Here is an 18,738-nt window from a genome sequence, read left to right as displayed (position 1 = left end):
GAGATTTCCTTGAAATGGTCTTTCTCTAATTTGGTGTATATCATATTCTTGGAAAGCATGATCTAAACTGGTTCATTTCAAACCTAAGATTCCCCTGTATGTGGTCCCTCCAGAATAGGCCAAACAGTGGGGGGAAGCTGGATGTAAGTCTCAAAGTCATCTCCCCTCAGGACCATCGAAGAGGGACAAAATGGGAACTGGCTGAGCTCCCCCCATGTGCTCAAAAGGCATGAGAAAGAAGCCTTTTCCTTCAGTTTCTCAGTGTGGCGTGGGGACCACCTCATCAGAATCCGAGGGTGTGCAATACAATGCAGATTTGGGGTCCCCACCCAGACATTGAATCTGCATTTTGCCTGTCTTCTCAGTAGTAATTCTTAATTTGGGGCTTTAGAGTTATATAGACTGAAATCCAATTGTAGTTCTTTACCGTGGCTATCTGACCTTGACAATCTAAACTCTCTGAGTCTCATTTTCCTCACCTATACAATGGGGACTGTGGAGGTAATTAAAGGTGTAAAGTTCCTGGCACAACAGGGTTCAAGAGCATGAATTTCCCTTTCCCAGTTACTCAGGTAGAGCACTTCCGGTCTGCCATTTTACCTGTGGTTGGGGCCATTCTCTTCCCCTGGGTGACAATTACTGACACTGTAATTGACAGGTTCTAATGGAACTCTAATGAGAACAAATAAATCGGCAAGGCTGAATAGCTCTTGACAGTACTGAGGCAGACTTGTTTTTCTACACTGGGCTGTCCGATCCAATAGCCGCTAGCCCCGTGTGGCCCCTGAGCACTGAGGGAGTGGCTAGCACACTTGAGATGTCCCATGAGGGTCAAATATACACTGGAATCCAAAGACTTAATAAAAAAAGAAAGATGTAACATATCTCACCAATAATTGTTTACATATTAATATAATAGTTTAGATGTTGGATTAAGTACAATATATTAAAGTTAGTATCATTTATTTATTTTTAGCTTTCTTAAGGTAGCTCCTTAAAAATTGTTAAATAACATCTGTGGCTCCTGGTATATTTCTACTGAATAGTGCTGTCCTAGTGCAGCAGCTCCCCTTCCCTACCTCCCCCACACTGAGTTATGACCTACAAAATGGAATTCCTTAATGTGGTCAGCTAGGGAGATTTCTCTGCTACAGGAAAAAGTGGGGCTCACATAGCACACATCCTCCCATGAGAAAGTAAGCAGCAGCGTCAGGGAAGGAGGTGAGTGGGTGGGGACATCCATCACAAGCAGAGAAGAAAAGGACTTGATGCTTCTGCTTCAAGCTGGTGGTTGAAAGGAGAGGGGCCGTGGGGATCCAAAACTTTACACGTCCACCCAGTGCCGTTGGCTCCACTCGTGGTCACAATGATGAGTTTCTGCATTAGGGACCATCCTCCAATATAATCACATGGCTTGTGTCCTTACAAAAACTATCATGACGAGCAAATATTTTGGTCAACATAAAGATTGTCTTTTCTGCATAAGTAATTCAGAAATAGTTTCCACCAGGTAATAATCTCCTAATGTACACAAATATCTACAAAAATGACTAGCCCAAGTGGATATTTCCAAAGAGGAAATGTTTGCTGATGATCATACCATCAGCTAATGAAATTAGTATTGTTGGAAAAATACTACCAAAATAGGTTGTAATCTGTTTTTCTATAGCAGAATCGTAACTGGTCAGCATTTCTGGAATAGAAAACAAAAATCAACTCAATGTGTCTGTCTTTGTCCAAAATTTCCAAACATCAATGAACAAAATATATTTAAATATTATTACCTAAAGATCCAATAAAATAGGTTTGTTTTATACTTCCTTTTACACCTACCCAGTTCCTTTACTAAGTGTTCAAAGCAGATTTAAAAAGCTTAACTGTATAATGCATGGCATTCAGTTTCTGATTTTTGCCCATTTATATGTAACTTAAAGACGCCACTAATGCCCTTAAGAAACCTGGAGAGCATCCAGGCTACCCTTTTATGACCACACATTACCACCACAATATAGTGAATAAAATACAACTTTTTAATTATTCAGGGCAGTGCAGAATGACTTGTTCTTGTTCTAGGGATCACTGATCGGGGTCCCTATAAATTACTAGAGACTATTGAAATTGTTTAAAATCAGTATGTGGTACCTCTGGATACAACAGAACATTAAAGGCCAGTTTTGCAGACAGTCTGTTATTTTATTGCACAGATTTCACTTCAGAAACAAAAGGCACCATCGAGGTTTGGAGAGCTTGGGGTCTCAGATACTGACTCACCGTCAGAGTTCACACCCGTAAAGCCAAATTCAACAGTACAATTGATGTTAAACAAGAATCGCTTCAAGGTGGCTAACAGAATGGAAACAGAGAGAGGAAAAAATAGCTTTGAAGTATGTGAAGTTGAAGCATATGCATGTGTAGAACTAAAAACTACATCACACAAACTAGAAACCAAAAACATGGTGTGGAATGCCAGTTAGAGTTATACTCACTTGCGCTATCATGTATCACATAATGAAAGTCTATTTGGTTTCTTTCCTTCATACTACATTGAGAATCTCAGGAAAACCGTGGTTATAAAAATGATCAATCTTGAAAAAGTATGTACAGGTAAATGTGAAATCACAAACTAAAAAAAAAAAAATCCCCACCCCCCTGCCCTCAACTTACAAAAGACTTTCCCATGGGAGGGAAGTTCAGGGACTCCCCCACCTCCCCCGCCCCATGTCCCCAGTTCTATCTTTCTAGCTTATAACTAAATGACCTCGGAGCCGCAGGGGAGGGAGGGAACAGAGAGGCATCTTTATGAGGCTCCCATTGTCATCTGTAACAACAGTTTGCAAAGTGTCTTTTATTTCTCTCCCCCACGCCCAACTCAGCAATGTTTGCAAGATAATTAAAATTTAAAGACAGAGAGAGAAAAAAATGTAAATGTATAACTTTTATGGATAACAAAAGAACGCCCAAGAGGTAATAGTGGGCAAAACCATGAGAAAAACATGTGGGCATTATCTGAGCTGCTGAAGATTTATTTTAAGGCAACAAAACGGGATTTGGGGTTGGGGGGGCGGGTATTAAGACTACAAAATGCCAGAGAGGATGCTATTCTAGACCTTTGGCTTTGGAGCCTGACAGAGGAGGGGTTTCCCCAACTAGGGCAGTGAACCTAGGGCCACAGGCCCAGCATCCACAGCACCTCCGTGGCTGGCAGGCTGGCAGCTGTCTTATACATGGGCGCTCTTGGCATGAGTGGGGGAGCTGGAGCCCGAAGAGTAGTAGAAGCGGTTTTCCCCAAACGCCTGGGCATCTCCAGCGCAGCAGACGATGACACAGCCACCCACAAGGCAGAGCACGGCTCCGATCCAGCCCGCATACAGGGAGTAGCCGAAGCTCACGATGGTGGTCTCACGGTGGGCGCACACAGGGAACCAGATGGTGGCGACAATGGCACAGAGAGCTGGGGAGACATGGAGAAGGCTGTGACTGGTCACTTCCATCACACACCAAGTACCGCGGGCAGCCCACCCTTCAGTCCTCATACACACATCTCTGGCTTCCAACCAACCCCAACATACTGGAGTCACACAGCTCGGCTCCCTCCACAGGCTGAACCTAAAGGTTTGCATCTACAGAACAAGCGAATCGAAAGGTGGTATCAAACTGCCACATCCTTATTTTTTCAGCGGGTGAGAGACAAAGAACTCCAATGTAAAAACCTAGTACTAAATCACAAGTCTAAAATACTGTATTTGTATTTGCTTACATGTATTATATAAATATATATCTTGACTTTAAATATCAGTAGTTATAACTCTTTTATTATACTTACCCAATTATCTTATAATTACCTCTTTACATGTTTATTTTCCATTCCAAGTTCTGAGTTCCTAGACGGCAAGGACCATGTCTTATCTTCATAAAGTTAGTATCTGGCTCAGTATGAGGCACATAGTAGGTGGTCAGTGTACCCCAGTGGAATGACTGAGTGACCTGACTTACTCAGGAATGGGACACAGGATAGTGCCTGCTTCAATTTCCCACTCTATTTTTTCAGTTTAGTCAACTCACAGTACAAAGACGTAAGGCAGCTGTGAACATTCTCTTACTGTGGTGAATGGTTGGTAGGCATCAGTGTCATATCTGCCAGGAGTTTGAGTTTGTGTTATGCTGTTCACAATCACAAAAATCTCAACATACAAATGAACAACAGTCCTTGGAGCAAGAGTTCACCCATTGAGGGATTTTATGGTAATGACATTTGTTGTGATGAATCAGAATGGTAAAAACTTACAGTCTTGCACCAACCAGTCTAACTTACAGATTCGGCTTAGATTTTAATGACAGAAATCACCTCTATACCATTTAGTTTTTTCCCTCCTCCTAAAGAAAGTAGTAAAACAAGGGCAGGCAGCAGCCTACAGAGACTTAAAATTTTTTTTAACCTCTAGACCTGCACTGCCAAATGGGATGGCCACAAGCTACACAGGCTATTGAACATTTCTCATGAAGCTAAGGAAACTGAAAAACCAAATTCTGAATTTTGATTAATTTCCATGTAAATGCCCCCATGTGGCTAGTGGCTACTGTACTGAACAACACAGTCCTGGACAAAATAACCCCATAGCTTCCTTCCTTATCATCTAGATGCTCACAGACTACACACAGGACAGAAATTTTAGTTAAAGCTTTCAGTTAGGATGGCATGTTAAAGTTGACAGATCAAAATAATGATAATAATAGTGATGATGATGATGATGATGATGATGACAATGATGATGATGATGATGATGCTTTCAACGGTTAGTCATAAAGCATTCAATGAATTCAAGACAGGCATTGCAATGTTTGCTGCCTGGGGTACCCTGGTCACTTTCAACTCAGCGAGCTTCTGGTTTCTACTCATACTGAGTGATTTACTAACTCACCTCTCTACCCACAGAGAAGAAATATAATTTTCCTTTAGCATAAGCACTCAATTCTAACAGCCCCACACATTAACTCTAAACTAAAGAAAAGTTTTAAATCTTCTCCATTTTCAAAGAACTGTCTCATTTCCTGTCGTGTAGCTTGTAACACGGGTCTTTGTTGGCAACAGATTAAGTGCACCCCACAAGCTGGGCTTAGACAAACCTAAAGAGATGTGATTTCTATCCTTTAAAGGTATAGATCCCAAGTAGAAGTCAGAGGGAGAAAGTAAATTTGGGTTTGAATTGCTAAACTTGGCTCTCTAACAGTCTAAGTTCACTCCATTAATTGTGAACTATTCACATATTTTAAGGAGTTTATATAAACTATCTAAGAAGCTCATATCTATCCATATGTTAATGGATGCATTTTTCCTAAAAGGTAAGCACAATCATGCCAGCTTTTGTAATATTTTTGTATAAGGTACCGTGAATAGAATGTTCTTAAGAGGACCCATGCTAATCAAATCTTCCTTTCCAGTCCAGGGCTTTAAACCCCTGAGATACAGGGAGAAGTCTTTTTCTTCCTACTCATCTGGCTGCAGTTTCCAGATCTGGCACTCTTGGGGAACTGCTTGGTTATTGTCACAGCCATACACACAGCAAGGCACAGAGGAAAACCTTTTTCTTCATCAGGACAAGGGACAGAATCCTCTCCTAGAGTGTTTCAGCCAAAGAGAACTGCTCTTGAGTTTTTGTATTAATGCACAATTCAGCTACAAACCCCTAGACTCCAAAAGTGAGAATTTATCACTATGGGCAAAAACAGTAACATAGGAGCTTCCAAACACTCCAGCCCGATTAGAGGGAAAAGGTGGGGAGTGTAAAGCTGAATTCCATAGGAAGAAAGGATTTGATTCCCAAACAACTGATTTCATTCAATCCAATCAATATTTCCTAATAAATAGTTAACTGGTTTTCAAACAACTCATAGTTAAATTTATATATTTTTTATTGTTTGCATTTAAATACACACACACACGCACATAGGCATTGCCCATATTTCATGTAAACCTCACTTAACTTTCAGATATGGTTTAGGTTTTATAGAGTAAGATTATAAATTACCTCTAATTTCACTTAATTCTTCCCCTCTTTCTAAGCAAACTAATAAAACAAGGTTATTTTCATATAGGGAAAGAATCAGGTTCAATAAATATTCCAAAAGAATTCACCGATCTTGATTTTGAGAGTTTCAGGGATTTTGTTAGATTTTATTCCAATACAATTCATTAGAAAAAGGAAAAATCAGAAAAAAAAATGTCTAAACATTTAAATAAAGAACCTACAGGAGTGGATGAGTGAATGGGTGAATGGATGGACAGACAGACTAGCGAATGAGAGGCAGTCTCGATTCTACTTTTCACTTCGTACACACCAAAACTAACTTCCAAAATCATGATACCTTACTATGCGACTTTAACACACTTAAAGTTACAAGCTCACGATTTACCTCATTACAGATTGCCTTCTTTTATAATCCAGGCAAAACAAGGCAAATGAGCACCAGCAAGCTTTTTATTTCCCAGCAGATAAATGAACTCTGGGTGGAATTCCTGTGGCTCTCAAAGATGAACCACATCAAAACCACTGAGAGATGACAGACCGCCACGCAACATGAAAGGAAATGAGAGGTTCACTGGAAACAGTGACCTCCCACTGAACTCACAATGAAGGATGTTTACAAACTGAAAAGGGAAAATTTATTCAATTTCAGAAGTGGTTTGAAGGGAAAGGAGGATATGTTTTAATCAATAAAGTTCAAAATCGAAGTCAAATCATAACTAAATGATGTGAACTAATAGAACTGGCAATGATTTTTAGCTTTCTTAAAGACATATAAGACCTGCTAGATTTATTTCTGTTTGAACACACACACATACACACACACACACACACACACAGAGGAAGGAGCAGTTTATAATGGTCTTTATTATCTAAGGAAATTTTTTTAATGGTTTTCTTAAAATGTCAGTTATGTATAAGGTAAAGGAAATTGAAGAAAGACAAAGGGGATTTTCATTGTTTTTCTTTCATGTCAAGAGACCTTGTTTTTAAATTAAGTATCTAAAAACAGGACAGGGAAGTTTTAACATGAATTTTTCAGTCTGTTTCTCTTTATAATTTCAGAAAGTGCAATAGTTTACTGCACAAGGGGATAAAATCTGCCATTTGTGAGGGGAATGCCAAGCGAACATTGGAGATATTCTTAGCTTCAAAAACAAAAGAAGGAGAGAAGGGAGAAAAGGCTTCACTATGTAGATAAAGATTCATCTGGACTTGGTCCTCTACAGGTAAAATGCATTGCTCTTCATTAAACAAAAATGTTTGCCTCTCTTGATAAGTCTCAAATAGTGTGAAACTATGTGTTCTTTAACTGACAGAATGTATCATTATTAACAGTTAGCAATGATCTTCATGTAGCCAAACACCTAAAACATTTGGAAAGGCAACTTTAGAGCGATGAAATGTAAGTGTATTTTTAATCCCTTTAGGAATTAGGCGACCAACAGATGTGATGAAGCTAAATGAAATCAGTACAGGTGTGTTTGGAGGTAACAACTTAGAAAGAAAGCCATAGAGAGAGGGACAGACAGACAAAGAGGCCCAGAAAGACAGAAGAGGGCCAGACCCTGCCACTTCTGCCCTCCTCCACGGGCGCCTCTGTTCTCAGGCGTTCTCTTGCAGAATGAAGCGCTGAAAGGACTTTCCAACGCATCATTTCTGACACAAAGCAATATTCTCGTTAAAATCACTTAAATCAATCTGACTTATATCAGTAACACTGGAAAAAATCTTCCCTCATATTATTGATATTTGCTTCCAAAAAATCTGGGGGCTGGAAGAAAAGGGGAAGTACAGAGATGAAGCAGGTTGGCCGTGATCGGACCAGTATTGAGGATGAGTTTGGGTTCATGGGGGTTCATAGACTACTCTTTCTACTTTGTGTATGTTTGAAGTTTTCCATAATAAAAGCTTTTTAAAAATCCCCCTCCAGTTAACCTTTTACAATGTATTGAACATTGTCTTCTACAACCAATTCTGTTATTACACATGATCAATATGGCAACCAGCGTCAGCTCTTCACAAAGATGCTAGTTAACTCAAGGCAACCAGACAGCTTTTCTGAAAAGCTCTTGGTTGGAGTCATATTTATCTGATGTTTCCTCACAACTTGACACTAGAAAATTTTTTGTTTTTCTTTTTTTATTTATCATTCTCTAAATTTTGACTTAAGAAAGCATAGTTGCCAAAAGACATATCCCTCTTACGCAGACTTTTATGAACATCTAATTTTTACAACAATCATCAAGTTGATGGAATATTTGAGTATATCATTTTCCTGGCCTGCTTTCAGCACTTTCCCCTTTATTTCTATTCCATACATCAGTATCGTTTTCTTTTCCTATAACCATTTTTCAAAGCCAGCCTCATGGTTATTTGTTGACTTTTTTTAAAGATCACAGAACTCAGAGACAGGAGAGACCTCACAAAGCAGTTACCCGTAATTCCTCCAATTTTACTGATAAGGTCATTCTAAGCCACACCCATACTAAGACACCACATCCTTTCCATTACTCGTATGAAATTTGATTTGCATTAGGGACTTGTCTCTATAAAGATAATGAGTTTGGAGGAAGAATTGCTCTAACAGTTCTCTTAAGACCCCACAATTAAGAAGCAACACCCGAGGATTCCCACTCCTGCGAGACGACCAATTCCGTGCACGACGTGTCCCACATTTGCACAGGTCGTTTGTTTCACTGCAGTTTCAGTGTGAGCCTGTAAGTTCCTAGTTAAAACAACTTTTTTCTAACACAAATAGGATTCCTGGGACCAGTTTTTAAAAGGAGGAGAGAAGATAAAAGGTTTCCATTAAGAAAGAAAATACAAGCCCTGGCTGGCGCAGCTCAGTGGATTGAGCGCAGGCTACAAACCGAAGTGTCACAGGTTCAATTCCCAGTCAGGGTACATTCCTGGGTTGCAGGCCATGGCCCCCAGCAACCGCACATTGATGTTTCTCTCTCTCTCTTTCTCCCTCCCTCCCCTCTCTAAAAATAAATAAATAAAATCTTTAAAAAAAAAAAAGAAAGAAAGAAAATACATCTCCTTTCCTTCCATTCCTATCCCATCTCTCTAAGACTCACCTGAATCAAGTGCTTTCTAACTTATAGTGAGATAAATATTAGACTGAATCAGAACTAAACTTGAGCACTTTCAGTTTGGTAACTTAAGGCAGCTTTTTATAATGTAATAAGCAAAAAAAACTCCAACTTTGGATCCCTACACTCTCGTTTCTACAAAGTAAACAAAAGAACTATTTCCATTAGCACAGGCTACGACCTAGTATTTCCAGGAACAGACCATGGTCTCTCCTTACTAGGGCCACACGTGGAGAGTACCCTGCAAAAATGAGACATGATCAAAAGAACGCCCAACAGCCCCATGAGTTAGCCCTCTGGTTCCTCTAACCAACCACAGCAATAACAATGGCAACCAGCTGTTGAGCAGGTATTATGTGCCAACACCCTACTAAAAAACTTACGTCATTTTACTATTCTTACCAATTTCAGAAAGCATTGCTGCTCCCATTTTATATAGAGGCTCAGAGGCATTAAGTTAACTGCCCCAGTTCACACAGCTGGAAAGTGGTAAATCTGAGACTCAGTACAGTTGGTCTGACTCCAAACGTTAAGATAAAGCACAGCCACCTCCTGCCTCAGCAGGGGCTTGTGAAAAGCCACAGATTAGATTCGCCTCAGATCCATTCCGATCTGAGGGGCCTGCTGCTCCCTGAGCTACTCATCTGGCTTAAGAAGCCCACAGCCTCGGGCCTCCACTCCTTCCCCCACAACAGGAACCAAATCCTCACACCCTTAAACTTAGACCGCTGAGAAACAAAGCTGTTGTACAACAGACAACATGGTTTTAAGCTTTGGGAAAAATAATTAAAGATTTTCAGGGCCAGAAAGAATGGATTTTAATTAACCGTGTTTACAGTTCCCATACTAAGATTAACTCTGACACTGTTTCCAGTTCCTAGACTCCCAAAGCCCCATGTTGCCTGGTCCCCTTTGGTCACAGACCACGCCTCAGCTGGGGCACCACTGGTGGCCCCCAGACCGCAGCATGAGCCCAGCACTGGCTTCTCCCAGAGAGAGAAAGCGGAGAGGGAAAGCGACAGAAGCCAGTCCAGAGCCACACAAAGGGGCCCTTCACTCCCTCTGGCTCCTCCCACCCTCTGCCAGCAGGGAAAACAAGGCACTCAGCTCCCGGCTCCGTGGAGACAAGGCCTCGGGGAGACCAGCAGGTGCCACACTTGAGACAATGAGCTTTACATTTCCAGAGCTAGCTTGTTCCAGTCAAAATAACATCTAACCCAAAGGCAAGTGGCCACCCCCTGAGAAATAAATCCGGACAGGGGCAATCAAAGAGGAAGCCGGTAACACGGGAAATGCCAGGCTACAGGAGGGCAAGGAGTGGTGCCCTCCCTCCAGTCCTAGCAGAGTGGCCAGAAAGGTGCAGCCTCCCCCAGGTTCCGGTCACTCAACACCCCTCCATCATCCCTTCCACCATTTCATTCCAGGCAGCAAACAGGCTGATACCCAGCCTTACCTCACTTTCCTTCCTACGATTCTGCCTACGTCCACCAGCCCTTTAAAAAAGGTAAAGAAAACTGTATTGAATTCAGCTAGTCAAGTTTCAAACAACTGGTTGCTATTTTTTAAAATAACCCTTCTTATTCAACTGGGCAATTGGGCTACTTTTAGGGGGTTTTAAAAAATGCCAATGTGTCTACATGTGCTTTGCTTTTACGTCTTTATTTTCCACAGGGTTTGAGTTTGGTCTTGTGGGGGTTTTAATGTGTGCCCTTACCTGTGGGCATTCTGTGATGCTTGTATGGAAGGCCAGGGTCTCTAAAGATGAACCCCTAAAACAGCAGACACACCTTGGCTTTGCACCCTCATAGCCAAAGAGAAAGCCTTCTGCAGCTTCTGTGAGAATATGAGCAAAGTCACAAACACAGGCAAGTGTCTAGAATGAGATGGGTGTCTTCTGGATTCTACAAACCAATGTACTTGTACAGCTTTTTCTGGTCTACTTGTTAGAAAGGAAATTCGGATCCAAAGATCTGACTGTCAAAAGTGCCCAGTGAGTTAGACAAGGCACTTAATGCTGTGATTGTGTGTTTGATGTGGCACTCCCACACACATTCTTTGTGGCTGGAACCAAAACATCCATGTCCAGGTTCTTCTCGGGAAATTACAGTGGTATTCTGGTCTTTTCACTCCTGTTAACACATGTGTACACACACACACACAGGTTCCTCCTCTGAATTCTCTGTGTCTTCACAAGCCCCCCAAAACCTCCATTCCTTTGTCATCTTGTGAAATGGCGCCCCTACCTCTCATGTCCCCTCACTTCACTGGTGTTACTGTAGGTGACTGTCACTAAGTAGCAATGGCCCACACAGAACCCTGATCTCTTGCCCTCACCCTTCAAGCACGTGGTCTGATACCAGTTTGAGGATTTGACTTTATATCCGACCCACACCAGTTTCTCCTCACTGATGTATCAGTGCACTTTACAACAAGAGTCCTCAAAATTCGTGCCTTCTATCAGGATTCAGAATGTATTAGTGGAATTGGCATTCAAGAAAAAAATAGAGAGAAATAAAATCACTGAAGTTCATGGAGCTAGAAAGACCCTCCCGAGGTGGTTAAATCAAGCCCTCTGTGTGCTGGAGTAATCAGAAAAACTGAACAAGTATATGCCATTGCCTGGGCCAGGGCTGTCCCTCCCTCCGGTCCATGCCCTGACCACCTTCTCTCTAACGCTCAGAACTCATCACTGGGATCCTCTGCTCTGGGACACTCCTCTGGTCTGGCTGAGGTGCCTCCCATGTGCATGCACAGTGTATGCAGCTTTTTAAGGTGAGCACATACCACACACTATCAAGATGTCCGGGCACACTCAAGGCAGAGACTGACAGTTTTTCCAATGTCCCCAGTGTCAGCCGGGGTGCCGGGCACTCAGGAGACGTTCAGAGAATACTTACGGAATAAAGGGTTGACTCATCCCCTAGTGATCTGCCATCCTTAGCATCTTTCTTTTCCATCGCTCTCCTCTCCCTCTATTCTTTCTTTCTAGATTAACTGAAGTTCTCAGTCTTAAGTATACATAAAGTCATCTGATAAAAATATGTTTTTCTGGCTTTATACCCTGCTATGGGACCTGGGAAGCCTGAGAAAAGAGCCACTGTGTAACTCTTTCCTGTCCTCTGGTCTCTCCCTCAGGTATTTCCTACGCTCACATTCCCTTTTTGGCCTTTTGTTTCTTGACTTATGTTCATGTTCAGTGACCTCCCTGACCACGCACAGATATGGCTTCTCCCTCTGCATAAACTGCCCGTGAAACTCAAAGGGATACACATTGTGGGGGGTCTATCCCATAGCGGATTCTTGGTTTTCCCTGAAAAAGCCAAGGCATCTCTTGAACTGGATGAAGCTACAGCAAGATCTGACATTCATCACATTTACTCAGAGTCGGGGGCCACATAGGAAGCTGTCTTACCCAGCAGAATGAGCATAACCCCAGCCAGCTGGGCCCGCCTGTACTTGGCCACGCCAGGTTCTTGGCCCATTCGGATGCAGGGGAGAACTGTCAGCAGCAGGAGAATGGCCGGCAGGCCCAGGACGGAGGCTGCAATCATCAGGGCTCGGCAGGCCTGCACATAGCCTGGAAGCAAAAAAGAAACAGGTGGGTTAGACTAAGGGTCCCCTTGGACTGTGCACCCTGCCCCACAGGAATTCCGTGCCACTGGCCTTCCTCCCGCTTGCCCACTCCAGGACTTAGGTGTTAACTGTTGTCCATGATCACGTCACATGTTCAATGTTTAAAGTGACTCAGTGACAAAAAAGGGAGGTTGAGGGATAGAGAGACTAAACAGGGATCCGGGTTTAGACCACTTCTCCAGGTTTTAAGGATGAAGGGGCCAGGAGTCCAATCACATTTTTATATCACCTTGTGAAAGATTCAGAATAAAACTCAAACCTCCCAAGGAGCCTTCTGTGATGGGTGGGCTATTGGTTCCAACCTGCTGTTGACACACTCTACCTGTGTGACCTTGGGCAAGTTATTAAACTGCTGTGCCTTGTCACTTTCCTCATCTATAGGGTACAAATAATAATAGTACCTGCATCTCTCTAACCAAATTCAACTAAGGTTAAGTTAGTTAATTTATGCAGTGTTTGGTATAGTACCTAGCACAAGCTAAGCATTCTAAAAAGGATAGCTATGGTTAACTGGTGTTACTACTCCATTATCATTGTTTGAAAGGCATCTCTCCAGCCCCAGGGATTCCTAGACTGCAGACACCTGGAGTTAGTTAACTCAGTGCCTGCTGTGTATGTAAATATACAATTATAAATGAAGGAATACCCAAGTTGAATAATATGAGAGAAGCAAAACTACCAAAACTTTATACTGTCAAAGGAAATGCCAGGTAACAACTCTATTAAGAAACAGGTTATGATATTACAATATTTATGTAAAATAAGTCTGATCTACTGGGAGACTCTGACAAACTTAAATGTATTGTTTCTCATTAAAACACTCTCCCTCCTCTAAAAAAAAGTTGTATTTATTACTCTTTTGGGGGGTAGGAGGACTCAGACTGAATTAGAGCTAGTAGCACGGCCTCAGGGGGGCAGAGTTCATGAAAAGGTCAAAAATGAGCCCCAGCTTCTGCCTCACATGCCAGGACCCTCACACCAAATCTGGCCAGCCTGATCTGTGCTCCAAGACGCAACTGCAACACTGTCTCTTAGCAAGGTACGCTCTGCTAGAATTCAGACTCCACCAAGGCACTCTTCTGATGACGGCCCATCCCAGCTTCTTCAGAATTAAAGGTAGCCAGTCAACCAAGTATCAACTGACTTGAAGATCTCCAGAGAGGACCCATAGAAAGTCTGGGGCAGGACCTCTGACCACAGCCTTGTGCCCCTCCAGCTTGTAGGAGAGCCAGGGCTGACACAAGGGAGACGGTCAACTAGAAACTGAGGTTCTGAAATTTAGGGTGTGGGCTGTCCACATGCTAGGTGTCAAGGCCACATCTGGAAACCAAAACATGGACACTGAGATCTCTCCCTGTTCCCACCCGAAGTGCAAAGGACAGGGAGAGCAGGAAGGAGTAGGCCCTCCCTAAAACATGCTCCCTCTGTCAGATAGCCTATGTTCTTTGCAAATAAACCACTGAGCACTGAATGCTTAGGAAACTTAATTTCAGGGAAAGGAAGCAGGAAATAATTTTATGCTTCAAAGATTCCTACAAATATCTTGCCTAGCTTTCAACAAAAAAATATCACTACCTTTTTTTGGAGCATCTACCTCTATCAAAAGACTTACATTTCTCATCTCGTGTAACCCCCAAAATAACCCTAAAAGAGAGGGGATTAGTTTGATTTTAACTTTTAAAAGAAGACCACCAGGGTTCCTAGAGGTTAGTAACCTGTTCAGATGACCCAGATCCTGTGCACAGGATCCAACACAGATCCAAGTCTGACCAAGGTCTACCAACACCAGCACTAAGGGAAGCTGGGTCCACACCTGGGTTCCCAAGAACTGCCATTCTAGAAGAACAAAATGGAGAAAGTGGTTGTGAATGCAGGAGTGGCATACATTGTGTACACCTACTATGTGCCAGGAGCGATTCTGGTTCCAGGAGAGGATGCATAGAAAGTAGGAGGTCACCTATATCTTCAGGAATTCCAAAGTGCAGTAGGCAAGGGGCTTATGAGCAATGAACAAAAATCAAGTCAAAGTGTGCTGTGATGGGAATAAGGGCCAAATACCAGGGCAGCAAGGAGGAAGTGGGGGAGGGGGTTGATTCAGACTACAGGGACTAATAGGAGGCACTTAAGGGGATGCTTAAAGCGGGAGCAGCAAAGCTCATCCGAGAGGGAAAGAAGCGCAGAGACAGGCTGCCAGACTGGAGGCCTCGGCCTGCTAGGTCACACCGAGTTACATCGCTTGTTAAGGATACTGGCATATGCGTTATGTTCAAATGCGCACGCCCACAAAGGCTAGCGAGACATAAGGCAATCGTGCACTATTGGCCAGGGCTGATATATCTGCGTGGCAGGACAAAGTTCCGAGCAGAAAATCCGAAGGGGCTCCCGCGACGTCGTCAGTCATCCCACTTGTTTGAGGTTTAAAAAATGAATTGGAACTAATGCTCAGACTTCTTAACCCGGCTGCAAGTGAGGATGGGCCCCTGGCCTCCGTCGCCTCGGGGGAGGGGGGAGGGTAGGAGGCCAGTCACTCCCTCCTTTACCCATTCCGAGACACAGCTGGCCGGAAGGGGGCGACCCCTGGGGGGCGCCCTCCAGGGACGCCCGTTCTTCCTACAGGGGCGGGGAGGCTGGGCAGGGCAGACAGACGCCCCCACAACAGGGGCTCAGGGAGGGAAATAAGACGGGCTCCGGGGCCTGCGGGAACCAACCTGGTGGAGCTAGGTGGGCCCTAACTTGCCCGAACGGCGCGCCTGTCCCACGTCCCACGAGGACAGGGAAACTCGCTGCAACACTTGGCATCTCTCTCTCCCCTCCTGGCCTGTGTGGATGGCGTCTAACGGGAAAGGAGGGCACCTGTGGGAGCAGGCAGGGCTAGGAGATCAAGTACTACTTCTGGTCCGTTGACAGCGGGAGTAGGGGGCAGCCTCGGAGACAGTTATTCACATGGGCTGGGATCCCAGTATGTGTCTAAGTCGTTAACTTCTTAGAGTGACTCTGCCAGTGGCCACCACTACCTTCCCAAATTCCAGACAAGAAAGCTGTGGCTAAGAGAGGTTCAGTTCTTCTACAAAAAGGTGAGACTCATGGTGTCAACAATAAGCCCAACAGGCTTCAAGGGCTCAAAATGTTTTGCCTACTACCCCCTTCCCTGTCTGCCCCAGGGATAAGGGTTTGGGAGCAGCCACTTGTTGGGCGGGGGTCCTTACCCGGCAGGATGAGGATGTCCACCAGGGGCTTGCAGTGGTATAGCCCGGTGGCCATGACGCAGTCAGCCCACAGCCCCTTGGAGCCCAGTTCATCCAGCTTGCGGCATGTAGGGATAGTGTAGCCGCAAGTCACCACCCAGTCATTGGTGGACGTGGTGACGATGATGCCGATCCAGCCTACGAAGCTCGTGACAAAGCCCACTACCTGCAGACACGTGGCCACCATCATCGTTGTCCTGGTGTCCCTGCGCCTCGCCCCTCACTCACTAGCTGTGCCCGCGCCCCAGGCTGGACCGCACCTGCCCTGGTGCCCCTCTCACGCGCTCTCGAGCCGCTGGCTGGCGACAGCCCGCTGCGGGACGCTGGAGGCGGCGTCAGGCCTGGAGAGGCTGTGAGCCCAGCTCCGACGGCGCGACTGGGGCACGGCTAGGAAGGGCACCAGCGCACGGCGCGCGGACAGGAGTGCGGCTGGGCAGCCAGCCCCCGCCCCCTCTTTAAACCCCGAAGCCTCTGCAGCGAGCGCCAATGGGAGATAGCCCCCGGCCAGCCGGCCAATCGCAGGGCGGGGTCCGGTGTGGGCCGTGTGGGGGAGCAGGGTAAAGGAGGGGGCGATCACACCCCCTGGCCGCGCGAGCATCTCGCAGTCCGTGTTGGAAAGTAAAATACCGTAATTCTATCCAGGTCCAAGAAATGCGGAGCGCCAAGAGGGCTCACATCAGGCGCGAGTTCTATTTTGTTGAGAAGTATTGCTCTTGCTGCCTCTCTCATCTCCATCCCTCTTCTGCTTCTTCCCGGCTGAGAGCAGGGACCCTGGTGCTCCCGTGGGCGTCCCCTGCAGTTCCTCCACTGGATTGTAACTGATGAGCTGGGAGTTGCCCTAAGGCACAGACGGGAAGCATTCAGCATACCACAGCTACAAGTTGAAAGAAAAGGATCCTTTCTCTAGTCGAAAATCATCGGAGGCGTCCATGACCGTAATAACGGTGATAACGACAATTGCAACTCATCTACCCAGCTGTGTCATGTACTGTGTGCATGCATTTATATTCATGTATTATCTCGTAAAATATCTCATTAACTAATTCTTCTAAAAACCGTTTGAAGTAGGAATAATTATTGACACAATACCCCTGAGGAATCAGTATGAGAGAGGTTGAGTTGCTCACTTCACGCAGCTGGGAAGGAGTAGATTCCATGGCTCACCACCCACCCTCTCACTAAGATTACCACTTCCTGAAAATTCATAAAGGGCTCATGTGTCCCATTTTTGACACCATGAAAGCTAGGCTGACTCCTCTGGGCTCACTGTAAATAAGTTAATGTCTGCACTCTCCTGAGAACACTGCCTGGCCCAGAGTGCTCTACAAATGTAAGCAGTCATCATCATCATCAACGTTAACCTACCTTCTATCCAGTAATTCAAAGAAAACCCGTTATGTGCATCTTTCCATCATGTAGAGAAGTCCTCCTTAGCCTGTATTTATAATATTAAAGAATTTTAACCCCCTCAGAAACAAATGGCTTATCTTATCCCTCCCTATCGAGCACAAAACCTTCCTACTCAACACTCTAAGACATGAATCTTAAATCATAGGTACAGAGGTTTCCCACAGCTATCCCTAATACTGGTGGTCAGGGCAAACTATCATGTCATCCAAGGAAGACAGGCCCTGAGGGGACCCCAAAGAAATCAAGTGCACAAGAAAAGGCTCTGTGATAGGTGATGGAGTGTCAAATATTCAATATCTATGTGTGTAGCCTGCATACATATCAAGGAGAGCACAACAGTTAAGAAAGAAGGCCAGGGTGCCTGGGTTCAAACCCTGGTTCCACTACTTAACTAGCTGCAGGACCAAGTTACTTTTTACCTTTCTGGGCCTTGATGTTCTCATTTGAAAAATGGGAATAAAAATAGTGCCTGCTTCACAGGTTTCTTGATGATTGAGTTAATATACATACAGAGCTTAAAACAATGTCTGGCACACAGTAAGTGCTCAATAAACCTAGGCTAGAGTTATTATAATATGATGATTCAGAACTCTTGCTTTTGTTGTGTTCTTTCTGTATTCATACAAGTTTGATTGTGGAAACTATGGGGAGGTCTGTCCAGAAAGTATCTAGCCATGTAACCTGAAAAAGGAAAGGCATTTATTGAAGATGATGCAAGAAACATTGTACATACGACAATGACACCTCAGTCCCCTTCAAAGCAGGCACCTTGGGGCCTCACAAAGTCCTCCCAATTGCCATTAGATGCCCCATCATATTTTCCTGAATCTCATCAATGGTCTGAAATCTCTTCCCTTTCAAAGGTCATTTTAGTTTGGGGAAAGGCCAGAGGTTGAAGGGTGCCAAATCTGGACTGTACAGGGACTAAGTCACCTGGGTGATTTGATGTTTCCCAAAAAAACTCTGCATGAGACGTGATGCATGAGTGGGCACATTGTTGTGATGAAGCTGCCAATCACCAGCTGCCCATCCATAGCTGCAGACTTCTGAATCATCTGAATAGTTTCCTCAGAGGAATGTTCAGTCTTAACACAAAATTTGATGCAGATTTGTTGCTCTACTCTCTCAGTCATTTTGAATGCACAGTACACATGCTCACTCAGTGACGTCTACAGCCCCCAAAGTGAAGTCATGGTTGTTCATACACTCCCATTCCAGTTCCTGGGCTGCCAGGTTACACTGATGTTGCCCAAGGCATTCTCATTATATTAACAATGGTTGGACTTTTTCTGGACAGACCTCATATATCCGTTTTATCAGGGAACTATT

General features: G+C 44.3%; 1 protein-coding gene across 1 annotated transcript; it reads right to left on the bottom strand.

Moving 5' to 3' along the window:
- Positions 1 to 2,171: 2,171 nt before the first annotated feature.
- Positions 2,172 to 16,425, bottom strand: CLDN11 (claudin 11). The gene is made up of 3 exons (XM_028504529.2): positions 15,961 to 16,425; positions 12,534 to 12,698; positions 2,172 to 3,451 (listed from the first exon to the last, which is right to left on the bottom strand). The coding sequence occupies exons 1-3, from the start codon at positions 16,187 to 16,189 to the stop codon at positions 3,219 to 3,221; spliced, it is 627 nt and encodes a 208-aa protein (XP_028360330.1). The 5' UTR covers positions 16,190 to 16,425; the 3' UTR covers positions 2,172 to 3,218.
- Positions 16,426 to 18,738: the final 2,313 nt, after the last annotated feature.

Source organism: Phyllostomus discolor, chromosome 2, assembly GCF_004126475.2.
Source record: "Phyllostomus discolor isolate MPI-MPIP mPhyDis1 chromosome 2, mPhyDis1.pri.v3, whole genome shotgun sequence".
NCBI classification, from domain to species: Eukaryota; Metazoa; Chordata; class Mammalia; order Chiroptera; family Phyllostomidae; genus Phyllostomus; species Phyllostomus discolor.
This window is presented reverse-complemented; position numbering and strand designations above follow the sequence as displayed.